The sequence below is a fragment of the Erinaceus europaeus genome, chromosome 4, assembly GCF_950295315.1.
Source record: "Erinaceus europaeus chromosome 4, mEriEur2.1, whole genome shotgun sequence".
In the NCBI taxonomy this organism is placed as follows: Eukaryota; Metazoa; Chordata; class Mammalia; order Eulipotyphla; family Erinaceidae; genus Erinaceus; species Erinaceus europaeus.
The window spans coordinates 103,909,453-103,924,370 of record NC_080165.1 but is presented as its reverse complement, the minus strand read 5'-3'; the positions used below and the strand labels follow the sequence as shown (position 1 = coordinate 103,924,370).

The 14,918-nt window shown below is 49.5% G+C and overlaps 1 protein-coding gene across 2 annotated transcripts in view; it reads left to right on the top strand.

The window, feature by feature from the left end:
- The window catches only part of PRMT8 (protein arginine methyltransferase 8), a 90,349-nt gene extending 75,666 nt beyond the window's left edge, over window positions 1-14,683 (top strand). The window contains exons 7-11 of one of the 2 annotated variants that reach the window (XM_060190265.1): window positions 467-582; window positions 3,088-3,238; window positions 12,854-12,975; window positions 13,594-13,695; window positions 13,906-13,996. In XM_060190265.1, coding sequence (XP_060046248.1) covers window positions 467-582; window positions 3,088-3,238; window positions 12,854-12,975; window positions 13,594-13,689 — 485 coding nt within the window. In that variant the 3' untranslated portion in view covers window positions 13,690-13,695; window positions 13,906-13,996. Of the gene's footprint in view, window positions 1-466; window positions 583-3,087; window positions 3,239-12,853; window positions 12,976-13,593; window positions 13,696-13,905 lie in introns of both variants that reach the window. The other variant, XM_007526253.3, reaches the window with a different exon arrangement.
- The last annotated feature ends 235 nt before the right edge of the window (window positions 14,684-14,918 follow it).

The window sequence follows — 14,918 nt, the reverse complement described above, 5'->3', positions numbered from 1 at the left end:
CAAGTTTCTTTACACCACCATTATGCTGTCTCTCCTGCTAATGTATTTTTATTAGTGATTTAATGATGGTTTATAAGACCATAAGATTACAAGGGAATAGTTCTACATGGCACCCAGCACCATAGTTCTTTGCCCTCCTCCTCCCCCTTTCTCACCCTTCTCCCCTGAAAGATAACCACCATAGTTTTCCCAAAGTCATAGTGACAGCTCAATTATTTTTTTTTCTTTTAAGCAAGTTTGTGTTTTTCAGTTCTTTCTATTACACATGTGAGCAGAACCATCTGGTATCTGTCTCTCAGAGAAACACAGGTCAGTTGATGACAGATAGAAACTTTAGCACCAAGATTCCTTCTGCTGATCTTGGAGATGTTCCTGAGTTTCTATTTTTCTCCCTCGCACCTAGTATTCAGAACTGGGATGCTCCAGGGTCCTGCCCTGGACCTCATGCCTGGCTCTATGTCCCCAGGGTGGGAGAACGTCTATGGCTTTGACATGACCTGCATCCGGGACGTGGCGATGAAGGAGCCCCTGGTGGACATCGTGGACCCAAAGCAAGTGGTGACCAATGCCTGCCTCATCAAGGTGTGTGGACTACCTCAGCTGGCCAGGGGCTGGCCTGGGGTGTACCTGCTAGGAATGATCCAGAGGGTCATGGAGTGGGGTTGGGGTAGGAGAGTCATAGAGAACAGCAAGGCTCAAGGAGGGCCTGCTCAGCTTTGGAGAGGCTGTTGGACCCAGAGGTAGTAGCCCCTCTCAGGAATATAGCCCCTGTCTTCCTCTGCGTCTTGTGTCCTTGTCACTGCACACCCACTTCCTAGCACACGGCTGCCCCCACCCTGAGCATCTCCTCTACACACTTCCCTCCCTCCACCTGCCCTTCCAGACCTTTGATCAGTGCACCCTGAGGACCACCTGCTCAGCAACAAGCACTCAGGGTCGTGGCCGGCTGGCTCCCTCTGGCCTCCTTCCCCCAAGCATTTACATTTATACACAGAGATAACTTGTGTCGTGTGATATGACTGCTTTTCTGGTTAAACTTAGAAAGGCATCCATTTCCTAGTGCTTAGGCTAATTTTCCAATTAAAAATATCTGAGCTCATTATGTAAATGTGCGCTAGCTTGCCCAGTTCTCGGCTCACTGTCTTGTCCAAGGCCCTTCTCTTGGGTTGTTTGCCATGGGGGAGAAGGTGGGAATGGAGGATGAGGCCTGGAAAGTGAAGGCCCTTGGAGGGTCTGGTGCAAAATGCCACCTGCCCAGGTAGGAACCAGCTTTCCATCCTGACAGCAGGAGATCTCTTGAGACCCTCAGCCCTGGACCCTCATGCCATAGCCACTTTAGGAAAGGATACCAGGGGACATGTGGAACTGACTGGCATATCCTCCTCTATTATTTATTTATTTATTTATTTTTATTGCTACCAGGGTTATTGCTGGGTTCATTGTATGCATGATGAATCTCCCACTCCCACCTGTCATTTTTTTTCATTCTATTTTATCTGAGAGGACATAGAAATTGAGAGGAGAGGGGGAGATACAGAGGGAGAGAGACAGAGAGACACACCTACAGACTTGTTTCACTGTCCCTGAAGCTCCCCCCCTGCAGGTGGGGACAGGGGTTAGAATCTGGGTCCTTGCACATGGTGATGTGTGCACTCAACCCAGCATACCACCACCTGGCTCCCTGGCAATAATAATAATAAGTTAATATTGATATATTATTACCATGATCAGAGCCCTGTTCAGCTCCATGGTGGTGCTGGGGATTGAATTTGGGACCTCTGAGCACCAGGCAGGAGAGTCTGTTTGCATCACCATAGTGCTATCTAGTATTCTCAGCCCCCAACTCCCTTCTGTCACCTGCTGCCTCAGATGTTGGGTGCCTCACACTGCCCTTGGGAAGAGTGACTCCTGCTTCTCCATTTGTCCCCTTCCAAGTCCAGGAAGAACTGATGGTGAGCAAACCAAGCTTCCCCTTGCCCCCACGTCTCCCCCAGGTCTCCAGGCTCCCAGGATAAGGAGTGTCTTGCCCTGCAGGAGTGGCTGGTCATAGAACAGGCCACCTCTGCCACTGTACAAACTAGGTGGGTTCTGGCTGGTGCCATTAAATGTTCCAGAACAGCCCATGGCCACTCTTCCTCCCCAGCAGGTGCCTGTGGGCAAAAGTTTGGGCTGGGGTGAGGAATCTAACAGGTGCTGGGCCCCAGCTCCCAGCTGTCTCTGGTCTGTGCATGAACTGCTGTGTGCCTTTATCTGCTGTTGTTCACCTCACCTGGCCTCTGGGCTCCTCCTTTCTCTTCTCTCCTGGTAGGAAGCCAGACTCTGAAGGCTCTGGGTATGTGTGGGGAGGCTCCTCTCTCTTTCTGTGATCTGACGGAGAATCTCTGGGACCAGGAGACTCCCCCCCCAACCCCCCAGCTCTGCTAATGTGCTAATGTGCTCATATCTTTCAGAGAAGGGAAAATACTTGCCCTTCTCCATGCACTGAATTGCTATTCTCACCATCAGTAGCAGCACGGAGTGTGATACTTTATTATAAGTAACACTCTGTTGTGACCGCCATCCTTCTGCAGGGAGGCAGCCCCTTGAAACATCTCTTCCTGGAGGCAGAGCCATGGGAGACCCCTGGGAGCCCATGAGGCATGGAGGAGGTGTAGAAAGCCACCTTCCAGCCAAGAGGACTTTGGGTCTGAAGGGAGCTTGGCCTTGAGCCCAGGGTTCCTGTGTCTCCTCACAGGGACCTGCCCCCCCCCCCATGACACTGATGCTCATTACCCAGGGCTCACAGGGTGACAACAACTAGGTGAAGGTGGCCTTGCTAAGGGGCTGCCTTGACCAGGCTTGAGGAGGACATAGCATCCAATCATCTTTTCTCTCTTGCCCCCATCCCTTGAGTTGATGAAGTCTCTGACTCAGTTCTGAAGGAGGTCCATTTGTGCCCCTGCCTAGACCTGATGGTGGGGGTCACAGAGTGGTGGGGCAGGCCTGGAGAGGCACTCTGAGGGTATCCCCAGTATTCCACTGCCCAGCAAGGCCATGCCCAAGGGGGGGCACTGAGTGGCCGGTCTGTCTTCTTCCCCTGGGCTACAGGAGGTGGACATCTACACAGTGAAGACGGAGGAGCTGTCCTTCAGCTCTGCCTTCTGCCTGCAGATCCAGCGCAATGACTATGTGCATGCCCTGGTCACCTACTTCAACATCGAGTTCACCAAGTGCCACAAGAAGATGGGCTTCTCCACAGGTGAACTGGGGGCTGGGCTGCTGGGTATCGGGCCCAAGCGTTTGTAGACAGGGCCCAGTCTGACTTCCTTCAGGGTGAAAAGGAGCCATAATCTGGGGGCCCTTTTAGAAACATTAGGAGTCTGCTGGCAATGTGCTCTGTAGAGCACACATATTACAATGTGTAAGGGCCTGGGTTCAAGCCCTTAGGGCCCCACCTGTGGGGGCGAAGGTAGGGATTGTGGCTTCACAGATGGTGAAACAGTGCTGTAGGTATCTCTCTCTCCTTCCCTATCTCCCCCCACCCTTCTCATTTTCTCTAGTATCTATCCAACAGATGAATGAATAAATAAAGTACTTTTAAATAGTATATCTATTTATTGGATATAGACAGAGAGAAATTGAGAGGGAAGGGGAGAGAGGGAGAGAGACAGAAAGACACCTGCAATACATACTTCTGCTTGTGAAGGTGGGCACAGGAGACTTGAACCTGGGTCCTTGTGCATGGTAATGTGTGAGCTCTACCAGGTATGCCCCACCCTGTCCTCAATGGTAAATTCTCACTAACATTTAAAGGAAAAAACTTACAAACTGATATCCTACATTAACACAGATGCAAAAATTTCTTAGAAATATTTAGATGTTTGGAGACAATAATATGTTTCCATCCTTTCTTTATCCTTATACTTGTGTTTGGGCTTTATTATGTTGATCTATTTAATGTAATTTAATATAATTAAATTGATATCTGTAGCTTTTTCATAAATCTTAGTTGCTTGTTTATTTTTGATAGATGCACAAAGAAATTGAGAGACAAGGGGAAGATAGAGAGAAACTATTTGTGAAGCTTCTCCCCTGCAGGTGGTGATGGAGGCTTGAACCTGTGTCTTTGTGCATGATAACACGTGAGCTTGACCAGGTTTACCACCACCTGGCCCTTTGTCTGGGGGCCCTTCCTGTGCTTCCCGCAGCCCACAGAGGCCATAGGTCCACACAGCCACAGAAAAGGTGAATTAAATGGTGCCTGGCATGGCCTGCTTCAGAGCATATGGTGGGTGGGGAGTAGGGGTTGGAGTACGGGATAGAACAAGACTTCTGTGACAGGAGTCAGCATTCCCTGTCACGATGGCTCTCTGCCTCCTTCCTGTCTTCATTACATCTACCTGGCCCATCTGTTCAATCCTGAGAGTGCTCATCAAAGACCACTCTGCCCTCCTCCTGATATATTCTATTGCCTGTACACAATGAGTCCAAACTTCTGATTATGGCACATGGGATGTCCCTGGCCTGGCCCCTTTCTGTTTCCCCAACCTGTCCCCACCTTGCTAAGCCCCCTACCCCAGCTCAGCAGCTCCAGCACAGGCTGAGCTCTCACCCAGGCCTCTGTTCTCTCCTGCCTGCTCCCTGCTTAAGGTGATGCTGAAAGTGTGGAACACACATAATCCTGTAAAGGCATATTCATTCACAATTAATGTACGCAGGCATGATAGCAAGAAGACAAAAGGGTAGGAGAGTCAGGAAAGCTCTCTCCACCTCTTCCCTGCTCCACGCCTCAGGCCCAGGATTCTTTGTCTCCCTTCTAGAATGCATCAGTGGGGCACACATGTTACCTATCTATAGATACCTCTTTCTTTTCATTCTGGAATAATTATAGACTCACAGGAAGTGGCAAAAATAGTACATGGAGTTCTGTGAACCTTTTTTCCAGTCTGCCCTCCTCCCACCCCAGGGTGGTGACTGACATAACTGTAGTACAGCATCAAGCTTCATCTTCCATAAACCTCTGTGGACCATGCCCTCTGCTGCTTTGCATTTAACACTCTGGGCCTCTGGGTTTACCTGCCTTCGCTTTGAAAGTGGCCTCACAGCACTCTAGGAGACGCTGCATGGCCCTTGGTTCCCTCCATACCTCCACCTGTTATTTTTTACGTATTTTTTAGCCAGCCTCAGTCTCCTTTCAGGTTCAGATCTTGTCTCCCTGATCTCTAGCTCTGGCTTCTGCACGAACATTAGTTCAAATATGGCTGAGGCAATGGCTATGAATAAGTTGTTGAAGATGTGACCCTGCTCCTGAGTGTGTCCAGGGTGGCTGTCTATGTGATATCTCCCTGGTAATCACAAGCATGCTACCATGTCACTGGTGTGTGTGTGTGTGGGTGTGCGTGTGCGTGTGTGTGTGGCAGCTAGGTTCCACCAGAACCCTTGGCCATGATTATTTACTTCCCTAAGTCATGGTCAAAAGGGACTTCTTCCCTGTGGACAAAAGGACTTTTTCCAGATGTGCTATCTCCTGACACTCAAAATCAGGGTCTTCTGTTCTTCAGTAGAGCATCCAGTGCTGGGCAGGAGAGGCAGCAGGTAAAACATGCACCTTGCTATGGCTGCAACCCTGGCACCACATGGAAGATACAATGGCATTGGGGGTGTGTTCTCTCCCTATCGCTATATTCTCTCGCCCTTGTCTCTATCTGTATGCAAACATCTCAGGAAAGTGAAGCTATGCATATGTAAGATTTGTGTTTCCTGCAAGTGGCAGGGGTGGGCAGGGAGGAATGAAGAGGCCAGAGGCCCCGACCTGGTTATTCACAGATGTGGCCTTTCCTTGGAGCAGTAGGTGAGTTCATGTTCCTAGGGGACAAGTGTAGCCAGGTGTGGGGTTGGGAAGATGAAAAAGACAGCCCATCATTATGAGGTGTGGGGGCCATGGGAGGTTGAAGGCCAGGCTGTCCCAGAGGCCAGGGGTCCAGGCCGGCATCTCAGCCCTGGTTGCTGCCATAGATCTGAGCCAGGCATCCATCTCTGTGAGCTGGTCTGTCTTCAGTCCTGAGGCCAAGTGGAGAGCCTGCCCACTCTGCACAGAGAAGAGGGTCTGGATTACTGACAACAGAAGTATCATCCCCGAGGCTTAGTAAAATTCAATTTCAGGAGCTAAGCGGTGGTGCACATGTTACCCTGCACAAGGGCCCAGGTTTGATCCCCTGGTCTCCAACTGCAGGTGGGGAGGCTTCATGAGTGGTAAAGCAGTGCTACAGGTGGCTCTCCTTTTCTTTTCCTATCTGCCCCCTCCACTCTCAATTTCTCTGTCTCTATCCAATAAAGTAGAAAGGAAAAAAAGGAAATGATGACTGCCCCAGTGAAAACCCTGGTGGTAATTTAAAAATATATATAGTCAAGGGAGTCAGGTGGTAGTGCAGTGAGTTAAGCGCATGTGGCACAAAGCACAAGGATCAGCTTAAGGATCCCAGTTCGAGCCTCTGGCTCCCCACCTACAGGGGAGTAGCTTCACAAGCAATGAAGCAGGTCTGCAGGTGTCTATCTTTCTCTCCCCTTCTCTGTCTTCCCCTCCTTGCTCCATTTCTCTCTGTCCTATACAACAACAATGACAACAATAATAACTACAACAATAAAAAAAACAACAAGGGCAACAAAAGGGAATAAATAAATATTAAAAAATCTTTTAAAAAACTAGTCAAGTTCAAAGCAAAGCAGTTAGCCCCAGGCAGCCTGAGAGAGAGGACTCTAGGGCTCCAAGTCCCCATTCTGTTATTGGTCCTACCTGCCATCATTCTACTCAGTCCTATGTGGAAGAAGTGGGGGGTGGCTATGACCCCTGGGCTCCCCACGGACCCCCGGGACCATGGTCCTGCATTGTGTGTGTGTGTGGGGGAGGATGCTCTGTCTCCTTGCAGTGTGGGAGTGCTGCCCATTTCCTTTGGTCCAGATCCCCAGAGCCAGGTCAGCATAGCCAACCAGAGCATCACTCAGTTCAGGGGTTCCTGGTCATGCTGGACAGTCTCAGCATCACCCAGGAAAGTATATAACATGCCAGCTGACTCCACTCCAGACTTGCTGAGTTAGGGACTCCCCCAAATCTGTGTCTTTCAAAAATTACTTTTATTGTTGCCAGAGTTATCGCTGAGATTGGTGCCTGCGTAACAAATCCACAGCTTTACGTGGTCATTTCTCCCTTTTTTTCTCCCTTTATTTTTTGTTAGATAGAAGAGAGAGAAATTGAGAAGGAGAAAGGTAGAGATCTGAAGCCCTGCATTAGCACTTATGAAGCTCCCCCACACACAGGTGAGGACAAGGGGCTTGAACCCAGGTCCTTGCGCATGGTAACATGTGTGCTCAACTGGGTGCACCACTGCTAGTCCTCCCCAGATCTGTGTCCTAAAAAGCCTCTGAGGTGCTGGGAATGCTCAGTGAGGTCCAAGAAGGATGTCCCAGTGCAAAGTTGTCTGAGCATGAAGCTGGAACTCAGGTCAGTGTCCACGTCCTTCTCCAGAAACCATTCCATCTCCTCTTGAGGGACATCCTCTGGGCTCGCCAGAGCTTTGCACCTGACATCCAGGATGGATTCAGTGCATAGAGCATTGGTTTCTCAAGATGGAAGTCCTGAGTTTGATCCCTGGCATTGCATGTGCTAGAGTGGGTCTTCTCCTTCACTCTCAGATTTTTTCTTTCTTATAAATAAGCAAACATTTTAAAAAAGTACTTCATGTCTTCCCCATGAGTATAAATACTCATGGGTATTTATAAATATATTTAAGATACATGTATTCTTATATAATTATATATACTTATACTTACATTATATGTAATTACATGTCAAACTACCATATCAGAATTGCCGGGCTAGCGTGGGGTTGCTTCCCCGGGCGCATGCTCTCTGTGTTGGAGAGAACTCAACCAGACTCAGCCTGGGCTTCTACTTACTCAGCAACATGGGAGATAGATGACTCAGAAACTCGTGGCAGCGTGGTAATGCAAAAGTATCTATTGACCAGAGAGCCAGTGCTTTTATAGGGTAAAACCGGAAGTGGCAAGTCGGAAATGGAAATGGCTAGGAAAGGGGGTGGAGGAAGGCAAAAGCACGCTGGGAAGGTAGAAGCTTCCTTAGCAACTGTTGCGAGGGTTTTAACTGGTAGGATTAATGTTACCCTGCAACCAGGGCAGGTCTTGAGGTAGAAAGAAAATAGATCAATTGGGATTCGTGGGGATCTTTCAGGCAAAACAATGATTATGTAAATAGGATATACTATCAGCAATGCAGGATGGAGCAGGGGGGGGGGACTGACTTAATACCCGACACATAATTATTGTATTAATATATATTGTTATCATAATGATATACTATAATTATATGAACACAATATTCAATGATAGTTAATTATTCATTGTTTCTATATAATTATGTATGCTATACAAAATATTGTACATATATAATGGTGCTTTTCAAGATGTAGCTTTTAACTTTAAAAAAACTAATAGTGGTTTATAGAATTGTAAGATTATTGGGCTATAGTTTTATATCCATCCGTGTGTGTATTTGTGTGTATCCACACCCTCCACCAAAGTTCCCCATATCTCCCACCCCCCACCTCCCCCCAACCACCATGGTTCTCCCAAAGTCAGACAGTTTGGGGTTTTTTTAATTCCACATATGAGTGAACCCATCTGGTAGTCTTTCATCTCCTTATTTCACTAAGTATCATCACCTCAAGTTTCATCCGTTTTTCCCTAAAAGATATATCACCTTTTTTTTTTCTTTTTGTAGAGTAGTGTTCAGTTGAATACATGTCCCATAACTTCTCCACTCATCTGCACATGGAAATTTAGGCTGCTTCCACCCCTTGGCTGTTGTGAATAACACAGCTATGAACATAGGGCTACACATCTGTCTCTTCTGATTGAGGTTTCCTGTTCTGATTGCCTGCAGGACTTCACTGCCCTGATGTAATTTTTAATAGAGGGTGAGAGATAAAGAGAGAGCATGAGAGAGAGAGAGAGTCAGAGGATGAGAGAATGAGAGAGAAAGAGAACACCTGCAGCACTATTCCACTGCTCATGAAGCTTCCCCTCTACATGTGGGGACCAGGAACCTGAACAGTCCTTGTGCACTGAAGCAGGTACACCTCCACCTGGTCCCTCCACTTACTTTCTGAGGCCCTAGGATGCACTGGATTCATCACTGGTTCTCAGTTCAGGGCACACTGTCAGCACTGGGCTATGCCAGATCTACTTTGTGTTTACTTGTTGGCTATGATCTTGAACATCTGTGAACTCACCACTGTGCTCCTTCGAAGTAAATACATTTTCCTTTTGGGAATGAAAATGCATGTGCTAATACTGAGATTGTTATTAGTGGGAATATAAGTGTTCACCAGAAGAAAATGATTAATTAGTAGGATGGAATCCTATCCGAAATTAATATGACTGATTATTTGTATAATATTTATTTATAATTTAACTTATGATTTAATTTATTCCATGCCAATTAATAATTCACACATGCAAGTTAGGTCGTTCGTAGCCCTGTAATAGACCCATGTGAGCTATCTGAAATCGTACTGATACCTTGGCATGCACCTCATCCATTTCCTCTGGTCATCTCTACATAGGCTCTGTGCTGAATCTCATGTGCTTTATCCCCAGTTGCCCTTCCTTCCTTCCTTCTTTCCTCCCTTCCTTTCTTTTTTCCTTTCTTCTCTCTCTCTCTCTCTCTCTTTATTTCTTCCTTCCTTTCTCTCTTTCTTTCTTCTCCCCACCCTCTGCAGATTGGGAAAAGCAGCCCCGGGTCCCAGTGCAGGGGCATGACCAAGCAGAGCCTGGAAAGGATGCTATTATAGCCTTGCCCATGTTCCTTCTGCTAATACCCACTTGCAAAATAACATTAGAGGCAAAATATCAGGTTGGGCAGTACCATTGGCTCTGGCTTTCTGTCAGAGCCAGTGTGTGTATGGTGGGGGGGGACACTGTTAGATCTTCACAAACACCTCCTCCTTGCTGCCCACCCACTCCTGGAACCACAAAATTAGAAATTACAGACACACAGCCAAGTACCTGAGGTTCTGAAAATTTCTCTGGACCCTGTGATGGGGTATTAGGATTATAGACACTAGTATCAGCGACTCGCTGGTTAGTAGACCCATCATGGCAGTGAGATGTTTAGGGAGATTCTTAGCTTCTTGATGTTGATCTTGGGGAAACAGTCACTTCCCTGAAGCCCAAGGCTGGTGTTTTGGGAGGGCCACCATCAGAGGCAGGCTCCTGGGATTGAGGACTGTGATGTGCTGGGATTTGTGTAAAAAGGCTGAGGTGGTAGAAGGTTTTTGCCTAAAGTTTATTTATTTATTATTGCCACCAGGGTTATCACTGAGGCTCAGTGCCTGCACTACATATCTGATGATCCTGGAGGCCATATTTTCCTCTCTTCTCCTCCTTCTCCTCCCCCTCCCCTCTCCCTCCTCATCCTCTTTCTCGCTTTCTATTCTTTTGATAGGACAGAGAGAATTTTGGAGGAGGGAAGGGAGAGAGGAAGGGAGAAACCTACTTGCTTCACTACTCATGACACTTTCCCTCTGCAGGTAGGGAGCAGGGTTTGAACCCCTGGTCTTTGAGCTTGGTGATGTGTGCGCTTGACCAGGTGTGGCACAAAGTGGCTCTCCTGAAACTCCTTAAGAGCAGGAGAAACACCTGTCTGAGTGGGTGGAGGCAGACAAGAGGGAGAGAGAACCTCTGCCATTCTCTACACAGCCAGAGACACTCCAGTGATAATTCATTAGATGCAGCTGGCAGGGCAGGTGCTAGGAGCAGGTGGGCTCTCTCCATGAACATCTGTGCAGGTGCACTACATAGGTGAGCTATTTTGCTGGTCTTCTTTTCATCTTTCAGTCTGAGACATCTGGCTGGCTGGTTGTATCTGGGGGCTCAGGGTCCTACACGATGCCCCTTGGAGCCCTGCCCAGTGCTCTGGTGGCTTTCTGTCCTCTCTGTGACCTTCACTTAGCACTGATTTCCCAGGTGCAAGCCTCAAGGGCTATTTGAGTCTCTAGCCAAACCACTGACATTTGATCAAGCTGGTTTATTGCAAAGGTCAGAGAGAGACAGACTCTTCACCACAGTTAAAATAGACTTGGGGATTGGAAGGCTCCTCCGGGTCACCTAGTGGCACTTGGAATGTGCTCGGTGGCCAGCTGATGACTGTGAGGTGAATGGACTCATGGGGGATGTCAGGCTGGGGCTGCTCATGGTCTCCCTCTTAGAAAGGTGACCTGAGCACTCCACAGCAAGCCCCCAAGCTTCGGATTCAGTCCCAGGGCAGAGACAGAGGCCAAGAAAGGTTCCATAGGACTGGGGTGTCCTGGGGGCACGGCTGAGCTGTGGTGTTTGTATGAACCCCGATTTCTGGGGTGGAGGGCTGTGACTTGCTCAGGGAGTGTGACTTACTCTGGGAGTCTCTTCTCCAAACCCATTTGGTGTCTCCACTGAGACTGGCTTATGCTGGGGGCTGGGCAGTGGAACACTCAGGTTGAGTGACATGCTACCATGCACAAGAACTTGAGTTCAAGATCCTGCTTCCCACCTGCAGTGGGAGAAGCTTCATGAGCAGTGAAGCAGTGTTGTAGGTGTCTCTTCATCTCTCCCAATCTCCCTCTCCTCTGTCGCTCTGTGTGTGTGTGTGTGTGTGTGTGTGTGTGTGTCTTTATTGCCGTCAGGGTTATCAAGGCTTGGTGCCAGCACTAAAAATCTGGTGGTTACTTTCCCTTTTTTCTATTTTAGTTGACAGAACAGAGAGAAATTGGGATGAAAGGAGAGGGAGGGAAGGAGGGAGGGAGAAAGAGAGAGAGAGGGAGAGAGGGAGAGAGAGGGACCTGTAGCACTGTCTCATCACTCCTGAAGCTTCTCTATTGTAGGTGGGGACTAGGAGCTCGAATTTGAGTCCTTGCACATAGTAATGTGTATACTAAACTGGGTACGCCTGTCGTATGCTTTACATTGGTTTGTTCTAGCCCTCCCCCGCCAAGAGAATTGGATCAGTCCTATTAATTTCGCGGGCCTGCTTGGCCCCACCCCAAGGAACCCCGGGAGAGGGTTCCTGAGTTCGAGAGTGCCAGAGTTCCTGAGTTCCTGAGTTCGAGAGTTTCAGGGTTACAGAGTAAGAGAGAGTTCCATTGTGTCAGAGTTTCAGAGGGTTCCCGAGTACGAGAGTTCGAGAGTTCCTGAGTTCCAGAGTAGAGTTCCAGAGTTCCAGAGTTAGAGAGTTCCAGAGTTCCAGAGTAAGAGGGAGTGCTTGTGCCGCCGCAAAGAGGCAGCCGAGTTCTGTTTGGTGATTAGTTTGTCTTAGTTTATGAATCGTGGTTCCTGAATAAAGAAATACAGCTTCCCTGCCCAGCCGTTGTCTCCGTGTCTCTGTTACCCGCCTGTGAAGTCAGCCCGGCCAGCAAGAGCCTTCCAAATTTTAACAACAAATGGCGCCCAACGTGGGGCATGAACCCACGACCCTGATATTAAGAGTCTCATGCTCTACCGACTGAGCTAGCCGGGCAAGAGAGAGGGACCTGTAGCACTGTCTCATCACTCCTGAAGCTTCTCTATTGTAGGTGGGGACTAGGAGCTCGAATTTGAGTCCTTGCACATAGTAATGTGTATACTCAACTGGGTACGCCACCACTTGACCCTTCTCTCTCTCTCTTCTTCCCCTCTCCATTTCTGTTTAAATAAATAAAATATTAAAATTAAAAGAAAGAGACTGATTGGTGTTCAGGATAGAGGCTGGGAGGACCTGGGTGCAGGATGGGGTTCAATTTCTGCAGGGGAGGTGTCTGCTCTGACTCTTCCTCCCTGATGCTCCCAGCCCCCGACGCCCCCTACACCCACTGGAAGCAGACTGTCTTCTACCTGGAGGACTACCTCACAGTGCGCAGGGGGGAGGAGATCTACGGCACCATCTCCATGAAGCCAAATGCCAAAAATGTGGTGAGTGTGGAGGTGGCCTCCTTGGGGGAGGGGGTGGCTTTCTAGGGAGCCCCTGGACTCCATCACCCAGACCCCTCAGGGGCTCCTGCCCAACCAGGAAAGTGGCTGTTCTGGACCTGGGTGGGGGGAGAGCTAGGAGGATGGAGGTGTCACTGCGTGTGAGGTTCACCTCCTCCAGGAAGAGGCAGCCACTGGCGGTAGTTTTGGGGGCCTGGAAGACTTGTGGTTCCTGTTTCCTCACTGGCCTGGTGGGTAGGACAGGGCCTGAGCCTTGTCTTCTCTCGTCCTTCTGCTTCTCTTCCTCCTCTCCTTCCTTTTTTTTTTTCTTCTTCCTTCTCTTCCTCCTCCTCCTCTTTTTCTTTGTCTTCTCCTTCCTCTGCTTCTTTTTCCTTCTCCTCCTCCTCTTCTTCTCACTCCTCCCCCTCTTCTTCCTCCTCCCCACTCCCTTTCTCCTTCTTCTGTCATTACTGGGGCTTCACCACTCCAAGCTAACTTTTTTAGATAGATAGATAGATAGATAGATAGATAGATAGATAGATAGAGATAGATAGATAGATAGATAGATAGATAGATAGGAGGGACCACCACAGTGTTGACTCCTCCTCCACTGTGTTTGAGGCCTCGTCTGAACCCAGGACAGATGGGTCACCTGGCTGCAGACCCCTCCACCCATTATTGTCCCAGGATGAAATCAGAGGCAACAACCCTACATAGATCACAGTAAGAATGATGTCGGTTAGAGACCTGTGGCCTTCCAGTGCTGCCCCCAGGACAGACTCCTGAGGTTATCTGCAGAAGCCCCCAGCCAGGGAACCTCAAGAATCCTGCCCATACCCCACCACCTGTCCCTCTACCTGGGATGGGGGTGGGTACAGCTGGCTCTGACTCTTCCTCTGATGCTAATGCTAGAACTCTGCCCCTTCTCCACAGCGAGACCTCGACTTCACGGTAGACTTGGATTTTAAGGGCCAGCTTTGTGAAACATCGATATCTAACGACTACAAGATGCGTTAGCCCACGGGCCAGTGGGCGGCAGAGCAGCCAGGAGGGAGAGACCCTCCGCCCCACCTGCGGCGCCGTCCCGGGAACCCTGTTTGCAGGACTGTACCCTCAGACACCGGAGCTTCAGACTCTGCCTTGGAGCTCAGGGGGCTCTCTGGGGCTCCTGGGGGTGCCCAGCCACCAGCCTGAGAGCCCTGGCCCCTCAGCTGTGCTCTGAGAGCCCTTTGCAGGCAGGGAGTGCCCTTGAGGGCCTGGACAGATGGCAGATGGCACACCCCCACGGTCCTCGTCACCGTGACTCTGGATGCTGAGTGTTGCATGCCGCAGGCATCTAGGACAGAGCGCCCCCTAGAACCTGGGGCTGACGCGGTGTAGGCCTTGGCCTGAGTCATCAGATGGCCACAGTGTCACAGCCTCTGACACAGCGAGGGGTGTGCTTCTGTCCCTGTGGGGAGTGTGTGTGTGTGTGTGTGTGTGTGTGTGCGTGTGCGTGTGCGTGTGCGTGTGCGTGTGTGTGTGTGTAGAATCTATGTATCACTCTCAGAAGAGATCCTGTTACTTTGAGTAGGGACTTGTTCTGTGATTAGCTCTCCTATCCCCTGGCCCTTCCCAGATGTTAAGCAGCTAAGAAAACGTTCTGTGTACTGAGCTGGCAGAGCACCCCACGCCCCGTGGGGACCCAATAAATGCACCTGAGAGAGAGTGAGTGAGCCTGGAGGCTGTCTCTCTGGCCCCAGAGGGAGGGGAGGCAGGGAGGATGGTGAGACCATGGAGCCCAGGGAAGGGGCCAGTGGCTCCTCCAGAGCTGGGCTGTATGGATTCCAGGGAGTGTCCAGTGCAGCCCAATCTGCAGAAGGTCAAGGCCAGGAGCAGCATCTTGGATGCCCAGGAACAAATAGGTGGCTGAGCTGGGGTCCTGGCCTCTGGGGAGAGGAGAGGGC